Raw genomic sequence first — 25,358 nt, forward strand, 5'->3', positions numbered from 1 at the left:
TCTAGCAGGTCACCTCTCATCCTCCGTCGCTCCAAGGAGAAAAGGCCGAGTTCACTCTACCTGTTCTCATAAGGCATGCTCCCCAATCCAGGGAACTTTAGTTTAATTTTAAGAGCATACAAAATTACAGTGCAGTATGGCCCATTATTTGTGCTGACCTTTTGACCTACTGTAAGATCAATCTAACCTTTCGGTCCTACATAGTCCTCTACTTTTCTGTCTTCCATGTTTCTGTTGATGAGTATCTATCTCTGTCACCCCACCTGGCAGGATGTTCCATGCACCCACCACTCTGTGTCAAAAAAGTTCCTTCTGACACCTACTCTGTACTTTCCTCCAATCACCCTAAAATTAAGCCCCCTCATGATAGCTGTTCCTGCCTTGGAAAAAAGTCTCCGGCTCTCTGCTCAATCTATGCCTCTTTTCATCTTGTACACCTTCCATCAAGTCACCTCTTATCCTCCTGTGCTCCAGAGAGAAAAGCCCTAGCTTGCTCAACCCATCCTCATAAGACATGCTCTCCGATCCAGGCAGAATCATAGCAAATCTTCTCTGCACCCTCTCTATAGCTTCCACATTCTTCCTAAAATGGTGACCAGAATGGAACACAGTATTCCTAGTTCTTGAACTCAGTCCCCTATATAATGAAGGCCAACCGACCATACAGCTTCTTAACGACCCCTAGTCTATGGACGTAGACCCCAAGATCTCTCTGTTCTTCCACATTGTCAAGAATCCTACCATTAACCCTGTATTCTGCCTTAAAATTCGACCTTCCAAAGTGAATCACTTCACACTTTTTTGGGTAGAACGCCAGGTCAGTGTCCTGTTGCAAGCTACGACAGCGTTTTACACTCTCTCTAATTCCACCAGCGTTCATCTCATCTACAAATTTGATAACCCACCCTTCCACTTCCTCTTCTAAGTCATTTATAAAAATTTACAACCACCCTTTTCATTCTGTGGGCAAGCCAACTCTGCCAAGTTTCCATGATTTTATGAATGAGCCAAATCTATCGATTTGCATTAGTAGATGTCTTCTACCAGAGTCTGGCAATTACTTTGGCCATGAAATAGCAGATTTGTTTATATAAAGAAACTTTTGAAAATGTTACTTTAATAATAAATGTTTAAGAATGTTTAATTTATACCGAAAGCTAGTTACCCAAAGAATTGGTTATTTGTGCATGTGTGTTTTTTTTTCTTTTGTTTAGGTGCCATTTGCGAGATTTGTGGCAAGGAACAACATCACCAGTTTAAAAAGGTGAGTGGAAGAGGTTACTGCAGCTGCTGGAATGTGTTGGGAGTCATTTGCTTGCCTGAAATTTGAGGACCATGTTTTTTGGGCAGAATTGGATGACTTTGGTGACTGACAAGCCTCTTAGCAGTTGGGTTGCAGAAAGGCAAAGTTGACTACTCTTCCTGTTACCTGCAAAGCAATTTTCAACTCCTTGTGCAGAATTCCCTGAAGGACAATTTTCAGGTTGAATCCGTGGCAAGGAAGGCAGATGCAATGTTAGCATTAATTTCAAGAGGGCTAGAATCTAAAAGCAAGGATTTCTAAGGCACTGGTGAGGCCTCACTTGGAGTATTGTCAGCAGTTTTGGGCCCCTTGTCTAAAGAAAGATGGAGAGGGTTCAGAGGTGATTCATGAGAATAATGTTGTGAATGAAAGGGTTATCATATGAGCAGCAATGGACGGCTGTGGACCTGTACTTGCTGGAATTTAGAAGAATTGGGGGGGGGGGGGATCTCATTGAAACATATCGAATGTTGGAAGGTCTAGATAGAATGGAGGTGAAGATAATGTTTTTTATGGTGGGGTAGTCTAGGACCAGAGGGCACAGCCTCAAAACAGAGGGTCATTCAGTTAGAAAGTTAACAAATTTCACAATTTATGCCAGTGTTATTAAATCTGATTCTGAATAGAGATGTGAAATTTCTTTACTCAGATGGTGGTGAATCCATGGAATTTGTTGCCACGAGTGGCTGTGGAGGCCAGGCTACTGTGTGTATTTAAGGTGGAGGCTGACAGGTTCTTGAGTCGTCAGGGCATGAGAGATTATGGGGAGAAGGCAGGAGAATTGAGGTTGAGATTGAGAGGGAAGTGGATCAGCATGATGGAATGGCAGAGCAGACTTGATGGGCTGAATGGCCTTATTCTGCTCCTGTGTCTTACGGTCTGATCCTTCTTGGGTTGTATGGTACTCATTGATGGTAAAATGTAGAAGTGTGTGTGTTACTTTATTTAGTTTTGAAACCTCTCGTGTTGACGCCATCTTATCTGTTTCTTTATCACAAGGTACTGTATTGAACGAGTATTCAGACCACGAAGGCTGCACCGGTCCCACCCTAAAGAACTTTTAGAATGTGCATTTGATATTGTCACACCAATCACAAACAACTTGCTGGCAGATGCAGAGGTCATCCAAGTCGTTGCCCAGATTATTAAATTGTTTCACGTACTGCAGGTATGGATTTAGTTCACAGTCTGTCACCATTTCTAATCTAATTCTGTTTTAATGCCTCAGATAGGGTCAGAACAGTTAAACTTATTGTCTGCTATCCTAGTGTTTGGAAATTGCAATGATTTCAGTGAGGCTTCATCAGGTTCCAGGTTCCTGAGCTCCTGTTCACTTGCTGGGTTCTCCTGGAAAATTTATTACTCGACTTTGTGATATCTGGAAAAAATGAATTGGAAGTTTGTTGGAGAAAAACAACCAGTAGTCTGGAAAATCTGCCAGATGTCTGATGTTGCTTGTAGAAATGCATGCCTTTTCTGCCTTTCTCAATTCACCAATTCTCCCCTGTCCACCTAGACTCACTAACCCTCCCACCCACCTCCCTCTCACTCATCCTCCCACCTCCCTTGCATGCCTGCTGAAATCCTACTTCTACAAAGAAAAATCCTTGCTGAAATAGATCCTTGCAAAATATTCGCATCTTGCCAATGGGTTCTCAATTGTCACAGTTCAGGTGAGGCAGCTAAAAAGCTGAGTTTGTTGCTGGTTTTGCGGGTTTAAAGCGGTGATCTTTGCTTCTCACGGTGAGACTCCTGACAGCAGTGTGTCACTTTGATTACAATCCCTCTGCATCATTGGTAACTGTATACACAGTTCTATCACTCACTGCCCATGCAGTTACCAGTGATGCTACATAACACAGAGGGATTGTAATCAAAGTGACACACTGTTGTTAGGAGTCTCATTGCTTTAACTTAACTTGCCAAATATAGGTGAAGTTGCAGAAATCCCTGTCAAGAAAAATGCAAGGTGGAATTTACAGTTCTGTTGTAATTATTATTAAACAGGGAAGGATTAAAGGAAAGCTTCCAATCAGTAATTTCTTTCTCTTTTGAAGCCTCTGAGGCTGTAGTGTGATTATTACAAGCTACTCCTTGAGAAATGATTGCATTTATTTGGTTTTCAGAAGAGGAACTATAGCATCTATCTGAACCATATCTGCCTGCTGAAGGCAGTGCTGCTGCATTGTGGGATACCGGAGGACAAACTCCTTCAGGTGTGCAACATCCTGTGCGATGTCATGGTAAGTCGTGGAGCTGATTAAATCTAACTGGACTCAGCATCACATGTCACGGCATCCAAAAATGGTTCTGTTTCGGGCTGTCCCTGATCCCTTGCAGATTTGCCAACTTACCTCCTCTGTACAGTAGTGCATGGCACAGATGGATTATAGGGGAGAAATGATTTGCATTTCAACTTGTACGGGCAGTCCCCAGGTTACAACAGTGTTCTGTTCTCGGGAACTGGTCCTCAGTCTAGAACAGAACCACAGTGTGTGGGAGAAGAGCACGTAAACAGGTGTGATGGGAGAACGACGGGCGCAGGAAGAGAGGCTGCCAGCCAGTCTCACTGGCTGAGTGAATCTGTTCAGTGTCCCCAGCTCTGACTGTTGCAACTGTGATTGTGATGGGCTGAGAAGAGAAGGCACATGAAAGTGTCCCATTCGGTAGAAGAAACCTGTTGAAGCTGGCCAATTCATCCCCCATTGGTCTCCCAAATGCTCAGTTTTATTTATGGGGTAACTGTAAGTTGGGCATTCATATGCCACAGAGCTATCTCTTTAACGATCCTGAGGACATTGGAGGAGCATAAAGTGTTGCGTTTATAGGGAAAGTGAAGCGCAGGCAGGACAATGAGCTGCAGGGCCATAAACCCAGTCAGGAGTCCATTCAGTAGTCTTGTTTCAGTGGAGTAGAAGCTGTCCTTTAACCTGGTAGCGCATGCTTTCAGGCTTTTTATCTTCTGCCTGATGGAAGGGGAAGAAAAGAATGTTGGTGTGGTGGGACCTTTGAATATGTTGGCTGCTTTACCAAGGCGGCAAGACTGTAGGCAGGGTTCATGGAGGGGGAGGCTGATTTTCGAGATGTGCTGAGCTGTTTCCACAACTCCCTGCGCTTTCTTGTGGTCTTGGGAGAGCAGTTGCCGTACAGCTGTGGTGCATCTGGATAGATGAATTCCATGGTTCTTTGATACAAGTTGGTTCATGGCCAAGGTCTCTGTAGCCTCCTGTGCGCTGATTGTGTGGTTGGACCAGGACAGGCAATTGACAACGGATCACTCCTAGGACCTTGAAGCTGTCAACTTCTGCACCTTTGATGTAGACAGGAGCATGTGTACTGCCCCCTTTTGAATCAATGACCTCTTCCATGGTTTTGTTGACATTGAGGGAAAGGTTGTGTCATGACACCATGTCACTAAGCTCTCCTCTCTGTATGCCAACTCAGAGATCTGGCCTACTACAGTGGTATCATCTGTAAACTAGAGTTCGAGCAGAATTTGACTACACGTTCATAAGTGCATTGGGGGCCGAGGACGCAGCCTTTTGGGCCAGACCTTTAAGGGTAATTGCGCAAATGAGGTGCATTATCTTGAGACTGGACTCTAGGCGATCCTTGAAGTTTGTGAACATATTGGATTTGACATTCTTGTTGTATTCATCATACAGGAGACATCAATTGATATCTGTGCCTTTAAACACATCTCTAATTATATAATACAGAATTGGTGTATTTCTAAATGCATTATTTTGCCATCTGCCATAATATTTTAACATTTAACCTCTCTTCCTTTATAGACAGGGAAGCTGACCAAAAGAGAGATAGAAATCAAGTTCTACAATCTCTCCTTGTCACAGAATAATGTAAGTTTTGTGTTATTGGCATCACTTGATCATTCCATCGGCAACTGCAAGGAAGAAGATGGGCAGTCTAGATTACAAACGAGTGAATATCTGCGGACGCTGGAAATCCGTACAACACACACAAAATGCTGGAGAAACTCAGCAGGCCAGGCAGCATCTATGGGAAAGAGTACAGCTGATGTTTCGGGCCTAGACTTCGACTGTACTTTTTTTCACAGATGTTGCCTGACCTGTTGAGTTTCTTCAACATTTTGTGTATGTTGGGCAGTCTAGGCATTTAAACCAACAGGTCAATGGCAGTCATTCTGCTCCCAGTGAACTTCAGCCCTCTGTTTCATTTTCTTAAGAGTTTACAGTAAAACTTTGGTAATCCGGTATGCTCAGGACTTTGCTCTCTAATCAGTAGATTTTTGAGAGTTCCATGTTGTTTCAACAGATTTTTAATTCACATTTTTTTTAGATGTTATGGTATGTATCATAAATTTTCCATTGATTATAGTAGGTTTTTAGGGAATGTGGGAACTGGGACCTTGGTCATTTTAACGAGAGTGCTGGGTTTAGGAAGTAGAAAGGCATGTGTGGCAAATTGTTTCCAAATGGTCAGAGAGTGGATTATCAGAATCTTATTGTACCCTTATTTCCCTTAAATACAAATGTGTAACATAGTGTGCTGTGGAGAATGCAGTATGAAAGTTAGCAGGAAGGATGATTTAAGACATTTAAGTTCCCATTTTCTCTTTTTCAGCTCTTGCACCTGTACAAGTACATTGAAGTCAAGTTGGACATAAAAGATTTGAGCAGTGCATTGAGCCCACTGATGAAAGGGAAGTTAGCTGTTTCCCAGCTGGCACAGCAAGGCTTAAAGGACTTGGAAACTGTGACAGAGCTCCTGAAGAAACTTGACATCGAGCTTCAGGTTGGTTGTAATGCCAGTGACTAATTCTCGGTAAGTTAGCTGCTAACCTATCTTCTGAAGGCATTGAACGCTGCTGAACCATGCTGGCCGAGTGCCGTCAGTTTAATCGTTTGGACTGGCTGAGCAAGGCTGCAACCAGCTGAGGTCAGACATGGATGGCGAGCCTTCAGCTCAGCTTGCCTACTGAGCTAGTTTCCTTTCCTCATCACTTTTGTGCGGGCAGTCTCCACGCTACAACAGAGTTCTCCTCCAGACAATTGTTCATAAATTGAAAATGAACAGAAACAACTGTGACAGGCGTGGAAAGAGCGGCTGTCAGCTGGCCTCACCAGCTCAGTGCTCTGAGCTCTGCAGGGCTCTTCCCGGCCCTGACTTTTGTGACTTGGTGCAGGCTTGAGGAAATACCCCATTCCCACCCAGCAGAAAATGCCTGCAGCTCTGCATCAGTGGCAGATCCATCCCCATTCACCTGGCATGTCTCCCCAGTGCCTGAACTTATGTACTGAGTATCCATAGGTTGGGTATGTGTAACCTGGGTGAGGATTCTCCACAGTTAATGGCTTTGTCTTGTGTTAGACAGGCTGCTGTACCCAGTGTTGGGACTGACTACAGCAGAGAGAATTTGGAGAATAGAAGTACTATAGTTACTAATCAAAGCTGGCTCATGGGACAGATTAGTCCTTACTGGGAATTACTAACAAGCAGGTTTTGTTCTGTTCTTAAATGTAAGAGATTCTGCAGAGGCTGGAAATCCAGAGTAACATGCACAAAATCAGGAGTAATTGAGCGGGCCAGGCAGCATCTATGGAAAGGAATAAAGAGTTGACATTTCAGACCAGGACCCTTCGTCACGACTCCTGATAAATATAGATTCAAGCAAAGCACGCAAAATGCTGGTGGAACACAGCAGGTCAGGCAGCATATATGGGACGAAGTACGGTCGACGTTTCGGGTCCAGACCCTTCGTCAGGACTAATGGAAAAAAGAGATAGTAAGAGATTTGAGAGGGGAAGACCTGAAATGATAGGAGAAGACTGGAGGGAGAGGGGTGAAGCTAAGAGCTGGAAAGTTGATTGGCAAAAGGGATGCAGAGCTGGAGAAGGGGGAGTATCGTATGACAGAAGCCCTTGGAAGAAAGAAAGGGTGAGGGGAGTACCAGAGGAAGATGGAGAACTGGCAAGGAGTTACTGTGAGAGGGACAGAGAGAGGGGGAAAAAATTAAGGATGGCGTAAGAAGAGGAGGAGGAGCATTAATGGAAGTTAGAGAAATCAATGTTCATGCCATCAGGTTGGAGGCTACCCAGACGGAATATAAGGTGTTGTTGTTCCAAACTGAGTGTGGCTTCATCTTGACAGTAGAGGAGGCCATGGATTGACATATCAGAATGGGAATGGGACGTGGAATTAAAATGTGTGGCCACGGGGAGATCCTGCTTTCTCTGGCGCACAACGTGTAGGTGCTCAGCGAAACGATCTCCCAGTCTGCATCGGGTCTCACCAATATATAGAAGGCCGCACCGGGAGCACCGGACGCAGTATACCACACCAGCCGACTCACAGGTGAAGTGTCGCCTTACCTGGAAGGACTGTCTGGGGCCCTGAATGGTGGTGAGGGAGGAAGTGTAAGGGCAGGTGAAGCACTCGTTCCACTTAGAAGGATAAGAGGAACCCTATCCCTAGTGGAGTGGCAGGAGGATGTGCGTGAAATGGAAGAGATGCATTTGAAGGCAGAGTTGATGGTGGAGAAAGGGAAGCCCCTTTCTTTAAAAAAGGAAGAAATCTCCTTTGTCCTGGAATGAAAAACCTCATTCTGAGAGCAGATGTGGCAGAGATGGTGGAATTGAGAGAAGGGGGTGGCATTTTTACAAGTAACAGTGGGAAGAGGAATAGTCCAGGTAGCTGTGAGAGTCCGTGGGCTTATGGTAGACATCAATAGATAAGGCGTCTCCAGAGATGGAGACAGAAAGATCAAGAAAGGGGAGGGAGGTGTCGGAAATGGACCAGGTAAATTTGAGGGCAGGGTGAAAGTTGAAGGCAAAGTTAATGAAGTCGACGAGCTCAGCATGTGTGCAGGAGGCAGCGCCAATGCAGTTGGCAATGTAGCGAAGGAAAAGAGGGGGACGGATACCCGTATATGCTTGGAACATGGACTGTTCCACATAGCCAACAAAAAGGCAGGCATAGCTGGGACCCATACGGGTGCCCATGGCTACACCTTTAGTTTGAAGGAAGTGGGAGGAGCCAAAGGAGAAATTATTAAGAGTAAGGACCAATTCCGCTAGACAGAGGAGAATGGTGGTAGAGGGGAACTGGTTGGGTCTGGAATCCAAAAAGAAATGGAGAGCTTTGAGACCTTCCTGGTGGGGGATGTAGGTATTTTGGGACTGGACGTCCATGGTGAAAATAAGATGCCAGAGGCTAGGGAACTTGACATCATTGAAAAAATCCAGAGCATGAGAAGTGTCGTGAACATAGGTGGGGAGGGATTGAATAAGTAGATTAACTCCATATTCAATATGCACGAGCAATTCTCAGTAAGAGTCACTGTCTCCATTAGCCACCCAGGCATCAGGTCCCAGAGTCCAACCACCCTCTGGCTGGAAAATGTCTTCTCAAATTACTTCCAAGTAATCCACGTATTATCTAATTGACATCCTGTAGTTCTAGAAACCTCTGCTAAGGGAAATGATTTCTCACTATCCTGTATATCAGTCAGTACACTCTTGCACTCTCCATGGTAAACCAGTCCAATCTGATGAGCCTCTTCTCGTGGCTGGAACATTTCATCCCAGGTAACATCCTCCCTTCACCCTCTCCAGCACACTCACATCCTTTCCATTAGCATGGTGACAGCTGTGGTAGTTGTGCTACAATCTCCCTGCTCTCCTATTGTGTGTCCTGGTTGTTGAGGCAAGCAGCATTCTTAACCCCTTATCTACCTATGCTGCACGCACGGAGACCCTTGGACGAGCATGCTCTCCCCAGAGCCCTACGATTCACTGTGTGTATCCTGTCCCTGTTAGTAGACTGTGTCGCCTCACCTCACATCGTTACTCTCTGCCTTTTCTCGGTCCGTCTTACCAAATGACAATACTGTTTTGAAGCTGAGAGTGACCTTCCTCATTATCAACACCGCCACCCATTTTCTTAACATTTACAAACTTTAATGGCCTCTAACATTCACATCCAGATTGCTAGTGAATGCAACAAGTAGCAAGTGTCTTAACATGGATCGCTGTGGTATTCCACTGGTCATAGATTTCCAATTGTTTCCATCAGGATACTTCCTCATTTACCACAAGCCATTTCTGAATCCAGTTTGCTGAGTTTCTGGATCATGTGGGTTTTGCATTTTGGCCCAGTCTCCCACATCAAAGGTCTTACTGAAATCTACATAGACTGTGTTAACTGTATTAGTCTACAGTTCTGTGACTCTTGAGTCCATCATCGATATTCTTGGTTATCTCTTTGAAAAACTAATTGGACAGGTTCTCTACGCTCCTCATACAGATGCAGAGCAAAGATTCTGTACTTCAGTAAGATGAAAGGCAGTAATCTTGCTCATTGCTGTACACTTAGAGCAATGTCAGTAATGGTTGTCACTAGTTATGGTGACTGCCATTTCTTCTTACATAAAATGTAAGAAATAGGAGCAGGAGTATGCCATCTGGGCTATTGAACGTGGCCATCATGGCTGATCTGGCCATGGACTCATCTCCACCTACCTGTATTTTCCCATAACCCTTAATTCCCTGACTATGCAAATATCTATCCAACCTTGTCTTAAATATATTTACTGAGGTGGCCTCTACTGCTTCATTGGGCAGAGAATTCCACAGATTCACCACCCTCTGGGAAAAGCAGTTCCTCCTCATCTCCTGCTAAATCTACTCCCTTGAACATTGAGGCTATGTCCCCTAGTTCTAGTCTCACCTATCAGTGGAAACAACATTCCTGCCTCTATCTATCCCTTTCATAATTTTATATGTTTCTATAAAATCTCTCATTCTTCTGAATTCCAGCAAGTACAGTCCCAGGCAACTCAATCTCTCCTCATAATCTAACCCCCTCATCTCTGGAATCAACCCAGTGAACCTCCTCTATACCACCTCCACAGCCACTATATCCTTCCTCAAGTATGGAGACCAGAACTGCACACAGGACTCCAGGTGCAGCCTCACCAGTACCCTGTATAGTTGCAGCATAACCTCCCTGCTCTTAAATTCAATCCCTCTAGCAATGAAGGCCAACATCCCATTTGCCTTCTTTTTTTTTTTAATAATTTTTTATTGCATTTTTAAATGATTACAAAGTATGAAAAAAAACAATGTATATAACCCATACCCCCTCCCCTTAACCCCTCCCCCCTAACTGCCCCATAGAAAAAAAAAAAGAAGAAAGAAAGAAAGAATGAATGAATGCCTGGTGGTTGGAAGATCTCCACATGCTCCATGGAATTCGTAATAATTTTAATATGTATATTTATTTCTTTCCCCTAATAACCAATTGTTTCATCTTCAAAGCATCTATATATTTAATCCTGTCTTTTGTAAATAAGGGCTCCAAATTTTCAAAAATGTTTCATATTTATCTCTTAAATTATAAGTAATTTTTTCTAATGGAAATCCATTTGCCTTCTTGATAGCCTGCTGAACCTGCAAGCCAACTTCTTGCTATTCATACACAAGCACTCCCAAGTCCCTCTGCACAGCAGCATGCTGCAATTTTTTTTTACCATTTAAGTAATAATCTGCTCTTCCATTTTTCCTTCCGGTGAATGACATTGTATTCCATCTGCCAGACCCTTGCCCACTCACTTAACATATCTATATCTTTTCTACTCAATTTAATATCATCAGCAAACTTTAATACATTACACTCAATCCTCTCTTCCAGATCGTTAATGTATATTGTGAACAGTTGTGGGCCCAGCACTGACCCCTGCAGCATGCCGCTCACCACTGATTGCCAACCAGAGTAACACCCATGTAACCAACTCCCTGCTTTCTATTAGTTAACCAATCCTCTATCCATGCTAATACATCACCCCCAACTCGATGCATCCTTATCTTATGGATAAGTCTTTTATGTGGCATCTTATTGAACACCTTCTGGAAATCCAAGTAAACAACGTCTACCTGTTCCCCTCTATCCACTGCACTCAATATATCCTCAAAAAACTCCAGAAAGTTTGTCAAACAGGACCTGCCTTTGCTGAATCCATGCTGTGTCTGCCTGTTGGATCCATTTCTTTCCAGATGCCTCACTATTTCTTCTTTAATGATCGCTTCAAGCATTTTCCCCAACTTCAGATGTTAAACTAACTGGCCTATATCCTTTATTGAACAGTGGTGTGACATTCACCATCTTCCAGTCTGCCAGGACCTGCCCAGAGTCCAAAGAATTTTGGTAAATTATCGCCAAAGCCTCTACTATAATTTCTGCCATTTCTTTCAGTACCCTGGGATGCATTCCATCAGGACCAGGGGACTCGTCTATCTTCAGGCCCACAAGTTTGCAAACTTTGATTGTTTAGATTACATCAGTTGAATGATTAAAGGCTGGCCTAGTAGAACCTCACAACAAATTGTGAATTTCAACAAGTAATCACAGCATTAGCTCCTATGGAAAATGGCAAATGTCACATTGGTGCTATGAGAAGCTGTTGTATTGTTAGGGCTGGTATTGGGGAAAGGGAAGGGAATTGTTTCTGCCACTGATTTGACTTGGAATGAATTATGCCGGTTCTACTGAGTCTCGCTTTTGGAGAAGCAACGTTCCAAGCATTGAGGTTCGACTCAAATGACTGCCTATCCAATAGCCGGGAGGGAAATGAGAGAAACTTGCAGCCTCTGTCTGGGCCTTTCTCATAAGGCAATGTTCCCTTCTCCTTCCTGTGAAGTATAGGAAATTGAGGGCCAGAGGAATCAGACACTTGGTGTCTACACAGAGGACACAGATAATGATATCTGTGGCAGCTGTGGAGTGAAATTGGTGTTCTTGCTTTGCAGGTGGAGATCAATCTGGGTCTTGTCTACAAGGTGCACCTATTCAGTGGAATCGTCTTCCAGTTTGTTGCATTTGTAAAGCGGCGACAACATCTTGTGCCAGATATCCTTGCAGCAGGAGGGAGATATGACAATCTGGTGAGTCCTGTTTGATTAGAGGTTATGAAAGGGAAAAGGTCTCACATACATCTGCAAGTTATTAAAAAGTCTTTCTGTTCATTTTGTCCAGACATCTTGCACTATGGTACTCTGTATTCCTGTGACAAAGCTTCTCTTACCTTTCTGTGAGGATAAGAGAGGTAGCACGATGGTATAGTGGATAGCACGACACTTTACAGTACTGGTGACCCAGGTTCAAATCCTGCTGCTCTCTGTAAGGAGTTTATACTTTCTTCCCTTGACCGCATGGGTTTCATCCGGTTTCCTCCCACAGTTCAAAGATATACTGGTTGGGAGGTTAATTGGTCATTATAAATTGTCATGGGATTAAGCCACAGTTAAATTGGGAGTTACTGAGTGGCATGGCTCGAAGGGGCAGAAGGGCTTGTTCCGTGCTCTATCTCAATAAACAAATACATCAATCAAACAATGCCACTCTCCATTTATCAGCCAACTCGTTAGCAATGTTGGACTAGTTGAGAGTGGCCGGCATCCATGACTTCACTCTTGTCTTGACTCGACTCCACATCCACACAGAACACTTCAGTTGTGAGCCCACAAGGTGCAGAGCCAGCTGAGCTGGCCACTCTCTACATCTCAGGCACGAACTGCATTATGCACAGAAGCAGTGCATGAGAGTTAAAAGCCCATTTTCTTCCTCTTCATTTGATGAATGTGTTTGCAGGTGGTTCCCTTGTGCTGTGTGTGATATCCCAGATCATTGTCACTGAGTGAGATCACTAGCTCCTTGTTTCCATTCAGTACTTTGGAGATTGGTGTACCATTCTGGTTGCCACTCTAAAGGAAGGATGTGGTAGCGATGGGGAGAGTGCAGAACAGATTCACTCGGATGTTGCCTGAAATGAGGGGCTTTAGTTGTAGAGAGACATTGGATTGTTTGTTTTTTCCACACTGGAATGTGGGAGGTTGACTGATGACCTTTACTGTGGTTTACAACATTGCAAAGGGATACACTGGATAAGTGGTCTTCCAGGGCAGGGGAATCTAGAACTAAGGAGCACAGGTTTATGAATGGAGGAGGGAAATTTGGAGGGTTTCTAAATTTTCTGCATAAGTATTTTTCACACAGTGGGTGGTATTGTCTAGAGGGAGGTGATAGAGGTAGATATAATTATGTGGGGAGGAAGGCATAGAGGAATATGGGTCTAATGTGGGAAAAGCTGTTTAGCATAGGTAGGCATCACTGTCAAGGTTGGCACAGAGAGTTGAAAGGCCCATTTCTGACTTGCATTGTTTTCCAAGTACTGTGGTATCAGAATCAGGTTTAATCACACTGGCATATTAGTAACTTATAGTACAATGCAATACATAATGTAGGATAAAAGTCAATTGCAGAAGTATGTATATGTATATTAAGTAGTTAAAATAAGTAGTGCAAAAACAGAAATAAAAGTAGTACTGAGGTCGTGTTCATGGGTTCAATATCCATTTAGAAATTGGATGGCAGAGGGGAAGAAGCTGTTATTGAATCACTGGTTGCGTGCCTTCAGGCTTCTGTACCTCCTTTCTGTTGGTAGCAATGAGAAGAGGGCACGTTCTGGGTGGTGGAGGTCCTTAACAAAAGCACTGCTAAAGCACTGCTCCTTAAAGGTACCTTGGATACTACAGAGGCTGGTACCTGTGATGGAGCTGATTAAGTTTACAACTTTCTGCAACTTACTTCGATCCTGTGCAGTAGGACCTCCTCCCCCCATACCAGGTGGTATGTGGGGGAGGGGGGTTAATGTCTGCAGACTCACCCTCCAGAGCAGATTGAGAGTCGTGCTAGGGAGTACCATTATTCCCAGAAGTCTCCCTGAGATATTCAACAGGTTTGCAAATCTATTTAGCTTTCTCAAGAAGTTACTCATTCTTTTTCGGCTCTTTCAGATCCTGGAGTTTCAACGTCTGCGTCTCACAGGTCCGGTTCCCACTGCTGTAGGAGTCAGTCTGGCCTTGGATAAAATCTCCACGCTTTGTAGTGATTTGGTACCAGTGAGTTATCTGACAAAAGTCTTTCTGTGGACTTCTCTCATGCTTTAACTAATAAATTGATCAAGAGAGTGGGAGATGGGGGTAGACAGGCGGACTGGCAGAAGCAGTCTTTGTCGATTCCATTGAATTACTGATGTGTTTGTGCAAATCTCCGTGGCCAAGAGCTAAACTTTGTCCTTCCATTCCAGCCCGATGGTTGCCACTGTAAGGCACTGGTGGTTGCAGTCAGTCGAATTTTGATTGACAGATCTATCCGCATCATCCAGAACCTGTGGACAGTGGGGATAAATGCTGAGCTCCTTTGTGATGTCTCCCAGGTAAAGTACTGCAGAGCTGGCTGCTGGGCTTATGGATAATTTGATTTAGTAGGAGGGGGCAAAAATTCTCTCAGGTGATTCAGATTCTTGCCTCATTAGACTAACTTCTTGTCACCTCTACATTGAAACGTGGTGAAATGCATCATTTATGTCAAATCAAATCAGCAAGGACAGCCCACAAGTGTTAACAGGCTTCTGCCAACATGGTGTCCCACAACTCACCTGTCCGTCTTTGGATTCCACAGGGCCACTGGGAGAACGTACAGACAGTGGTGGGAATCAAACCCTGTTCCCACAGCCGGTGCTGTGAAATATTGCACTAACATTGTTGCAGGCACCACGATTCTGTTCATCTGGATGGTCTTTCAGAGGTCAGCAGTGAGCAGTGCTAGGGTCTGCTGCCCGTCTGCCTGTTGTCTATGCAAGTAAATATCTTGCACTGTGTGTGATGATCTTCAAATCATTGTCTCAGAGTTGTGTAGCATAAAAACAGGCCCTTCGGCCCGTCTCATTCAGGCTAACCAGGGTACCAACCTGACAGTGCCATTTGTTTGCGTTTGGCCCATACCCTCAAAAACAGGGGTTCCCAACCTTTCTAATGCCGTGGACACCTATCGTTAACTGAGGGTTCTGTGGACCCCAGGTGGGAACCCCTGCTCTAAACCTTTCCTATCAATGTACTTGCCAATATGTCTTTTAAACATTGAAGTTCTATCCACTTCTAACACTTCCTCTGACAACAGATTCCACATATGGAGCACTCTCTGAGAATGCTTCCTTTTAAATCTCTACCCTGTCACCTTACCCTCTGCTTTTAGATTACCCTACCCTGGGAAAAAGACTTGACTATGTACCCATCTATTCCCCTCATGATTTTATAGATCTCTACCTGGTTGCTCCGGGGAAAACAGTCCCAGACAATTCGGTCTTTCTCTATAACTCCAGAAGCCCTCCAGTCCTGACGACATCCTGTGATTCTTTCCTGCAATCTCTTTAGCTTAACTACATCCTTCCTGTACTGGGAAGTGCACCCAGTACTGTAAGTGGAGGCTTAAAAGCACCTACAGGTTTAACGCTGCAGATGTGTTAATGGAAGTATTCCTACTGGTGGCCTATGGTGTGGTACGCTCAGGAAGCTGAGGAAAATAGTGAACTCTGCCCGACACAGCATGGCTCACCCCTCCCACCATTGGTAGGTACAATCTACAGGAGGGGCTGCCTCAAGGCGGCATCCATCATCAAAAATCCCCACCACTGGTTCTGTGCCATCTTCTCACATTTACCATCGTCCCACACCACCAGCTGAGGAACAGCTGCTTTCCTTCAACTGTTCAACACTGAACCCACCGGCATAACCCATTACCAGCGTTAAGACCACTTTGCACTGCAGTGAACTTTTTTACTGTTCGTTATAGTTAACAGTTCTATGAAGCTTTCTCTCGTACTCCTTTGCTCCAAAGAGAAAAAAACCCCATTTCCTTAGAAAACATGTTCCCTAATCCAGGCAGCATCCTGGTAAATCTCTTCATTAGCACTTCCACATCCTTCCTTAATGAGGCAACCACATTCTCTTCTACAGATTTTGTTGCTAATTCCATAATCCATGTGATTAAGGCTCTGTCTAGGTGTTATTATTAAATATCCGTGTTCTGTAGACAGCAGTCTGTTCCACCCCATTATATAGGGGACCTGTAGTGGACGTAGTCAGTGGTCTTCTTGGCTCGGCTGATGTGTGACGGTGTTACAGTTGGCAGCTGGAGTGGGTGGGGGCACCTGAATTAGACACCTCTCCCCAGTTCTGCTTCCTTGCCCTCCCCCTGTTACCCCAGCTGAGATCTAACAATCTCAGACATTATCTGGGAATTGATCTGGATTCTTCCAGCAAGGATGCTTAAGGATTATATGATTATGCCTCTTTATTATTTTGATTACATTATACTGTGAATCAGCTGCTTTTCTCTTGATCAAACTGTTGTTTCTGATTTCCTCTACTTTTCCCTGAGCAGGAGGAAGTTCAGCACCATTGCAAACAGACGGGAATCAGTTATTTAATCCTGGTCTCAGATAAAGAGAAAGACCACGTGAAGGTACAAGTACTTTGGAGTTTTTACAGCTTTCCTCTGTTACAACCCACATTCTTTGTGTCTAAGTAATATCTTCCCACTAATATTCTGTGTCATTGCTCCTGTGTGGATGGCTAATGAAAGGAGTGTTACACCATCTGCAGTCAAAGTGACACAGCTTGGACGCAGGCTCTTTGGAAACTGACCCATTCTACAGAAACCCGACTTTAATCTAGGTGTTGGGAAGATGGTGCAGGCAAGACACGGTAACTTTTTGTGGGCAGGGAATAAAACTGTTTATTAATAATACTTTGTCTAGACTGCGGTTACTGAAATCAGCAGACTGTACTTTCCCTTTTGGAGTAGTGCTTTCGAACCTGCTGAACGACTGGGCGTTTTTGCGGTGCCCTGAAGGATTCAGTTACGCAGACTCTCGGGAATGCAGGTGCCGGCCATTGTTGGAGTAGACTTGAGGCCGGATCAAAGCATCGAGGCCCAGGCCTGAGAACAGAAAATGAGCCGATGTTTAGTCGATTTCAGCGCCGAGCCGGATTAAAAAGATCAAGCTGTTGAGGCCAAGGGCAAAGAATGAAGCAGTATTCAGCTTACTACCCGTGAGGCTGTATTTACCTCAACGCTGAACCAGTTCCATGGCTGTGGCTGCAACCATGGGGCTCTTGGACCAGCTGCAGACTGAACTGGTACGGTGGCTGCAAACTCATTTTCAAGGATTCTGCGGTTCAATTCTGTGTGTTTATTCTTTTAATTTTTTGCATGATTCGTTCTTTTTTTCACACATTTGGTGTTTTGACAGTCTTTGTTATGTGTGTGTGTGTTGTTTTTAGTGGGTTCTATTGTTGTACTGCCCTCACAATGTGTGTGTCAATGCTTGGCAGAGAGTTAAACACTTTCTCAAAGGTCATCTGAGCCAGAAGCTTTCTTAGGGGTTTTTAATGAGGAAGAACTTGTGAAACTGCGGAATACGTGTTAAATACAATACAGAATCGTCGCATGCCTGAATCTACTAATTCTATTGATTATTCTCACAATCGGCATTAACCAAAGGCAACATTCCATACTATGCCCTGTGAACTTGTGGTGCAACAACAGTTTAATAGCGATGAATGATAAACATAACACTTTCTTCAAAGTACACCTACTAAATGTTTACCGATATTAAGAAATCTTAAGACTCAGATATTGCTGTTTCAAGAGCAAATAAAGAGTGGATGGAGATGGATGTCTTTCTACCGTGTGTGCTTAAAGTTGAAATCCAAATTAACTACACAGGAAATGATGTAAAAGGAGCTTGCGTACAGGAAGTGATGTTCATACAAATGAACTGCATATGAAAAGAGCAGTGCCTCTAGAGGCAGGAACAACCCCCCCCCCCCCGTCTGACATCCATAAGATGGACTGAAACTAGAAGTCAAATGATCATACAATTATGTCCATGGCAAAAGAAAGGACAGTCTCAGACACTGGTCTTGAAACAGCCTTACTGCGCAGTCTTTAACGTTCTCACTTCGAAAGTGTCGACTTTGATGACACACTTGCTCATGGTAATGTCTGATGAGCAGACCGGTGACCGGTGCTCACTCTGAATGACGATTGGGTGAGGTAACTCTAGAGTGAGTTGTGCTCTCTTTATGTGTCATCCAAGTTGCAATAGCTCCTTGGAGTCAAGAAATTGGACAGAGTTCAAAGGTTAATTTATCATCAAAATATGCAGCTCTGAAATTCTTCATCTCCAGGTAGCCATGAAACCAAATGCCCCCTCCACACACAAAAAAAAGAACAAAAATGGAACAGGCACAACAACCCCCAATTCCCTCCTCCCTCACAAAAAAAACGAACAGAAGGGAAGAGATACATAAACACTCAAATACCCCTCTGTGCTGTCTTTACGACAGTTATTTAGTTTATAATATTTTCGCTTAGTAATTCATTCGATAGTATTTTCTAGTTAGAATTAGAAGTGTTTAAAGTATATTCATTGCATGTAAAATATATCGGCATGCGATGACGTCACATCCGGTTTCGCCGCGTCTTGTGGGAAATACCGGTTTGAAATTAGCACGAGGGTGGGGGCTTACCACGAGGCAGACCCGAGCAGAAGTTGTTTTGCAGGCATGAGAAATCACAGTGAGAGCAACGCTGTAAGTTAATAGATAATCGATATATTGAACTAAGATGTTAATGCTGATCCTGTTAGAAGTAACGACGGTAGATAATGTTTATGCTTTCGTTAGTTAAAGAGTTGTGGATGGTTTGCATGGAAGTGTATTTAAAGTAGTCAATGGAGCAGGTAAACTCTCCCTGTATACTGCACCTTAGTGTAATGTAGTTATAGTCACCTTAGCAAGTATTTACAATTGAAATGTGATATTAAGGAAGGAACAAATACTGTATCAATCTTGTATTGTTTTATCAACAGTTTTCACCATATGTTAATGTGAAGAGTGAACAGTAAATGGTTAATCTTACTGCGATCTGGTTTTCATTGACTGGTTTATCTCGACGTTGAATTCGGCGTTATTAGTACACGCGAAGGAGAACGTTACACCCTCACTCCTCCCCCACTGCCCACACAAAAAAAGAGAACTGGGCGAGAAGCCACAGAATATAAAAAAAACTATAAGACTTAAAAAAAAAGTCCACATACAAAACACAGAAAACCTGGGCAACACTCTTTGGGCACAGCGGCAGGCTCTCGGCTCTCCAGTGGCAGAGTGATCAAACGACAGGCTTACCCTTCGCAATTGTCTCCGTGGCTTAATCTCCCTCATCGCTTTAATTGGTGAAAAGGAATCAAACATCGGCTTGTGCCCCGTCCCGCAGCCTGCCTCAAGGTTTGAGCAGCACTGCCTCTGTCTCCTGGAATCCTCTTGGAGAGAGCAGAGTGCTGGAGCACCCAAATGATCTCCAGACTCTGCATTTGGCTCGATGTACTGGAACACCCAAACGATCTCCAGACAGTTCCAGATTCACACTCGAGATGAAAACAAACATTAAAGGACATAAAAGAAGTACATGGTATTTTGGTCTATCCAGAAGATGATAGACCAAAGGTGCCATCTTAACTGGAATGTGTAAGGTAACTTTGGATTGGGAGAAATTCCTGCTTTGTGATGCACTGCACATCCTCTGCATACACCTGTCTTTGAAGAACAAGAAGGATTCTAACCTGTGCCCGACATTTGGCAGGGGTTCGGTCAGCCCTTCAGCATTTTGTGTGTGTTGCTGCTTCATGTCCTGTTAACGTAGCCTCAGCGTTAGGCTCCTCGTCCTTGCTGTTTCAGCTGTGGCGTGGATTCGTGCTGCAGCAATGCTTGAGAGTCGCAAAGACCCGATTGATGCGCCACATTCTGACCTGACTTCCAGGGCTGGGCAATGGAAGTTGCCGGGGTCAGAAACTGATGGTTGTAGCTTATAGCCTTCAGACGCATCTCCAGTCTCCTGGCATTGCCTTTGGAGATGAGTTATCATTTACTTTACTGTCCTTGCAACGTATGTGTACAAAGCTAGGCAGAGAGTTAAACACATGAATAATCACCTGAGCTGAAAGCTTTCTTCAGGGTTTTTAATGATTTTTTTAAAAAAAAGTTTCACATTTCTAAACTGGTACCTTAAAAAGTTATATGTACACCAACATGTTGAATTTATGTATACGTGGGGATTTAGCAGTAATCCTGTTCAATGGGTAGTTTGGGGTTCGGCTGTTATTTAGTCAACACCATTGCAGATTGGAATGTCAAAATCTCAAGTTACCTGACATTTTAAAGACTGTTTCATTGATAAGTGGCTTGTGGTTCTTAACGGCTTATCCTTCTCTCAGGTGAGGTCATTTGAAAAGGATAAACAGACGGAAAAGCGAGTTTTGGAAAAAAAATTAGTTGATCATTTCTCCGAGAAGCTGTGGTGCAAAGTGTCTGATGACAAGAACAGCAGGTGAGCACGGTTTGGTCTGTGAGTCCTGGTCATTACTGGTGGAGTGGATTCACTGGAGCAGAGGGTCAGCCCAAGTAATTGCCTGAAATGGGAGAGATTAAATAGCAAAGAGTTAATGGTATTGATTAGATTGTACCAAAGACCAAAGGATTGGATTCACAATCGAAAGCTGGGAATAAGTGCAGAAACAGGCCTTTGATGTGAACTTTCTGCTGGAGTACAGTAGTTGGGAGTTATGTTGCAGTCGTGCAATGTGTTGGTGAGACACATCTTGGAATATTCTGGAATACGTACACAACGCTGGAAGAACTTCCTGATGAAGGGTCTCGGCCCGAAACATTGGCTACTCTTTCCTCACGGATGCTGCCTGACCTGCTGAGTTCTTCCAGCGTCGTGTACGTATTCTTTGATCCACAGTGTCTGCAGTTGTATTTTTGTGTTTGGAATATTCTGTATAGTTTTGGTCACCTTGTTGTAGGGGAGACTTCATTAAACTGGAAAGAGTGCAGAATGATGCTTCCAGTACTAGAGAGCCTAAATGTTGGGGGCAAGTTGAGCAGGCTAGGACTATTCCTTGAAATAGTAGACTAAGGAGGTAAATTTGAAGAGCAGTATAAAATATTAATTGGGGAAGGGCAAATTATGAGGCTATAAGGCTAAAACTTGCGGGTGTCAATTGGGATGATGTTTTAGAAGGGAAATGTACTATGGACACATGGTCGATGTTTAGGGATCTCTTGCAGGATGTTAGGGATAAATTTGTCCTGGTGATGAAGGTAAAGAGTGGTAGGGTGAAGGAACCATGGGTGACAAGTGAGGTGGAGAATCTAGTCAGGTGGAAGAAGGCAGCATACATGAGGTTTAGGAAGCAAGGATCAGATGGGTCTATTGAGGAATATAGGCTAGCAAGAAAGGAGCTTAAGAAGGGGCTGAGGAGAGCAAGAAGGGTGCATGAGAAGGCCTTAGTGAGTAGGGTAAAGGAAAACCCCAAGGCATTCTTCAATTATGTGAAGAACAAAAGGTTGACAGGAGTGAAGATAGGACCAATTAGAGATAAAGGTAGGAAGATGTGCTTGGAGGCTGTCGAAGTGAGTGAGGTCCTCAATGAATACTTCTCTTCGGTATTCACCAATGAGAAGGCACTTGATGACGGTGAGGACAATATGAGTGAGGTTGATGTTGGAGTTGTTAAAATACATTAGGATGGATAAGTCCCCTTGTTCAAAAAAAGTAGTAGGGATAGTCTGGGTAATTATAGACCAGTGAGCCTTATGTCTGTGGTGGGAAAGCTGTTGGAAAAGATTCTTAGAGATAGGATCTATGGGCATTTAGAGAATCATGGTCTGATCAGGGACAGTCAGCATGGCTTTGTGAAGGGCAAATTGTGTTTAACAAGCCTGATAGAGTTCTTTGAGGAGGTGACCAGGCATATAGATGAGGGTAGTGCAGTGGATGTGATACATGGATTTTAGTAAGGCATTTGACAAGGTTCCACATGGTAGGCTTATTCAAAAAGTCAGAAGGCATGGGATCCAGGGAAGTTTGGCCAGGTGGATTCAGAATTGGCTTGCCTGCAGAAAGCAGAGGGTCATGGTGGAGGGAGTACATTCGGATTGGAGAGTTGTGACTAGTGGTGTCCCACAAGGATCAGATCTGGGACCTCTACTTCTCGTGATTTTTATTAACGACCTAAATGTGGGGGTAAAAGGGTGGGTTGGCAAGTTTGCAGATGACACCAAGGTTGGTGGTGGTGTGGATAGTGTTGAGGATTGTCGAAGATTGCAGAGAGACATTGATAGGATGCAGAAGTGGGCTGAGAAGTGGCAGATGGAGTTCAACCTGGAGAAGTGTGAGGTGGTACACTTTGGAAGGACAAACTCCAAGGTAGAGTACAAAGTAAATGGCAGGATACTTGGTAGTGTGGAGGAGCAGAGGGATCTGGGGGTACATGTCCACAGATCCCTGAAAGTTGCCTCACAGGTAGATAGGGTAGTTAAGAAAGCTTATGGAGTGTTAGCTTTCCTATGTTGAGGGACAGAGTTTAAGAGTTGCGGGGTAATGATGCAGCTCTATAAAACTCTGGTTAGGCCACACTTGGAGTACTGTGTCCAGTTCTGGTCACCTCACTATAGGAAGGATGTGGAAGCATTGGAAAGGGTACAGAGAAGATTTACCAGGATGCTGCCTGGTTTAGAGAGTATACATTATGATCAGAGATTAAGGGAGCTAGGGCTTTACACTTTGGAGAGGAGGCAGATGAGAGGAGACATGATAGAGGTGTACAAGAGGAATGGGTAGAGTGGGCAGCCAGCACCTTTTCCCCACTGCCAGCACCACTGCTCAATACAAGAGGACATGGCTTTAAAGGAAGGGGTGTGAAGTTCAAGGGAGATATTAGAGGAAGGTTTTTCACTCAGAGAGTGGTTGGTGTGTGGAATGCACTGCCTGAGTCAGTGGTGGAGGCAGATACACTAGTGAAATTTAAGAGACTACTAGACAGGTATATGGAGGAATTTAAGTTGGAGGGTTATATGGGAGGCAGGGTTTGAGGGTCAGCACAACATTGTGGGCTGAAGGGCCTGTACTGTGCTGTATTGTTCTATGTTCTAAAATCATGAGGACTCTAGATAAGGTGAACTCACACAGTCTTTTTCCCAGCAAAAAGGAACTAAAAACCTAAAGGGCACAGGTTTAGCTGAGGGCTCCTTCTTCACACAGAGAATAGTATATGGAGTGAGCTGCCAGAGAAAGTTGTTGAGGCAGCTATAGTAATCATTTCTAACAGACATTGGATAGGAGAGTGTTAGAAGGACATGGCAAATGGGAGTACCTTTGTGGTCACCATAGTTAGCATGGACAAATTGAGTTCCATGCTGTATGACACAGAAACTTTAGTTAAATGTGAGAGAATTAGATAATTCAAGTAAAAATATTGAAGGGAAGCGGGAAAGCCGTTGAAGAAACCTGATGGCATGGGATACAATAAGCAGCAACAAAATGCTCCAAATCGAATGTCATACCTTTAGTGAATATGGTGATCACTATGCTTTCCGTTCTCTTGCTGAAGTTACAGCAGGTCTTTGTGTTCAAATTTAAAATGAATTATGTCTCTAAATCAAGTTTTGGCAGCTGGCTGAGTTGGTGGAGAGGTCATGGTTATTCTTTAGAAGAAAGCAGACTCTCTTACTATGTAGCTCACTTCTCAAAGCTGCTCCTATGAATGTGAGGCCTAATATTGAGCACCCAGCTAGACCAGCACAGTTTGGAAATCAATAAATTACTGAGGGGAGAAAAAAGGAGGAAAAAAAAACATGCTGGAAATCTGAAACCAAAAAAAAAAGAAAATGCTAGACACATTTAGCAGGTCAGGCAGTATCTTCAGAAAGAGAAACAAAGTTAATGTTTTACAATCTAAAATTTTAGGGGATTGGAACTGGGTTGTACAGCCATCTTGGACAAGCTGGGCTGTAAGGTCTGTTTTCATGCTGTCTAACTATGACTGTCTTCTTTCTATCTGTATCAGGACTTAAGTGATTTTGGCGCAGTTTTCCTCTCCCCTTTGGTGTTGTCTGACCTGCTGGACAAGTCCCACAGCCCTGTTGTTAGTGATGCAAAGCACAAAGATGCTTTGTCACACCATATCTGAGATACTCTCTCTATTCCATCCAGTGCCCCCTCCCACTTCCACCCTTTCTGTAGCCAAAACTAACTGGTTCAATCTTTTTCTCAGACTCAGACCCGAAAATGCTTCTCTTACCACAGGGTCGCTGAGTTTTCCAGCAGTTTCTCTCTTAATTATTGAGGGAAGTTCTGTTGTTCTGATTACTATCAGTTTGATTAACTTGCCCACTAAAGTGGTCCAGTCATGTTGGGTACAATTGAAATATTTCAAGGGATGAAGAATTATTTATCACTATTTTTGGGAATATTCAGAAATGATTGAGTTCAGATGTAAAATGTCCAGTTGGCCAGTGATAGAAATTTATAGAAACATAGAAAATAGGTGCAGGAGCAGGCCATTCGGCCCTTCGAGCCTGCACTGCCATTCAGTATGATCATGGCTGATCATCCAACTCAGAACCCTGTACCTGCTTTCTCTCCATAACCACTGATCCCTTTAGCCACAAGGGCCATATCTAACTTCCTCTTAAATATAGACAATGAACTGTTTCCTGTGGTAGAGAATTCCACAGATTCACCACTCTCTGTGTGAAGAAGTTTTTCCTCATCTCAGTCCTAAAAGTCATTTATCCTTAAACTGTGACCCCTCGTTTTGGACTTCCCCAACATCAGAAACAATCTTCCTGCATCTAGCCTGTCCAATCCCTTTAGAATTTTATACGTTTCAATAAGATCCCCTCTCAATCTTCTAAATTCCAGTGAGTATAAGCCTAGTGGATCCAGTCTTTCTTCATATGAAAGTCCTGCCATCCCAGGAATCAATATGGTGAACCTTCTTTGTACTCCCTCTATGGCAAGAATGTCTTTCCTCAGATTAGGGGACCAAAACTGCACACAATACTCTAGGTGCAGTCTCACCAAGGCCTCGTACAACTGCAGTAGAACCTCCCTGCTCCTGTACTCAAATCCTTTTTCTATGAATGCCAACATACCATCTGCCTGCTGTACCTGCATGCCCACCTTCAATGACTGGTGTACAATGACACCCAAGTCTCGTTGCACCTCCCCTTTTCCTAATCAGCCACCGTTCAGATAATAATCTGTTTTCCTGTTCTTGCAACCAAGGTGGATAACCTCACATTTATCCACGTTAAATTGCATCTGC

The 25,358-nt window shown here is 43.8% G+C and overlaps 1 protein-coding gene and 1 long non-coding RNA gene across 5 annotated transcripts in view; one reads left to right on the forward strand and one right to left on the reverse strand.

Moving 5' to 3' along the window:
• eif2ak4 (eukaryotic translation initiation factor 2 alpha kinase 4) overlaps window positions 1–25,358 on the forward strand; it is a 187,398-nt gene that overhangs the window by 123,325 nt on the left and 38,715 nt on the right. For all 4 annotated transcript variants that reach the window (XM_059952972.1, XM_059952962.1, XM_059952957.1 and 1 more), the window contains 10 exons: window positions 1,215–1,264; window positions 2,303–2,471; window positions 3,430–3,546; window positions 5,098–5,163; window positions 5,909–6,079; window positions 12,091–12,225; window positions 14,137–14,241; window positions 14,430–14,558; window positions 16,565–16,645; window positions 20,460–20,572. In XM_059952972.1, the coding sequence (XP_059808955.1) occupies window positions 1,215–1,264; window positions 2,303–2,471; window positions 3,430–3,546; window positions 5,098–5,163; window positions 5,909–6,079; window positions 12,091–12,225; window positions 14,137–14,241; window positions 14,430–14,558; window positions 16,565–16,645; window positions 20,460–20,572 (1,136 nt within the window). The remainder of the gene's footprint in view (window positions 1–1,214; window positions 1,265–2,302; window positions 2,472–3,429; window positions 3,547–5,097; window positions 5,164–5,908; window positions 6,080–12,090; window positions 12,226–14,136; window positions 14,242–14,429; window positions 14,559–16,564; window positions 16,646–20,459; window positions 20,573–25,358) is intronic.
• Window positions 20,520–25,358, reverse strand: part of LOC132382607 (uncharacterized) — a 43,405-nt gene continuing 38,566 nt past the window's right edge. Inside the window, exon 3 of the long non-coding RNA XR_009508417.1 lies at window positions 20,520–20,654. This is a non-coding gene — a long non-coding RNA (uncharacterized LOC132382607). The remainder of the gene's footprint in view (window positions 20,655–25,358) is intronic.

Source organism: Hypanus sabinus, chromosome 2, assembly GCF_030144855.1.
Source record: "Hypanus sabinus isolate sHypSab1 chromosome 2, sHypSab1.hap1, whole genome shotgun sequence".
In the NCBI taxonomy this organism is placed as follows: Eukaryota; Metazoa; Chordata; class Chondrichthyes; order Myliobatiformes; family Dasyatidae; genus Hypanus; species Hypanus sabinus.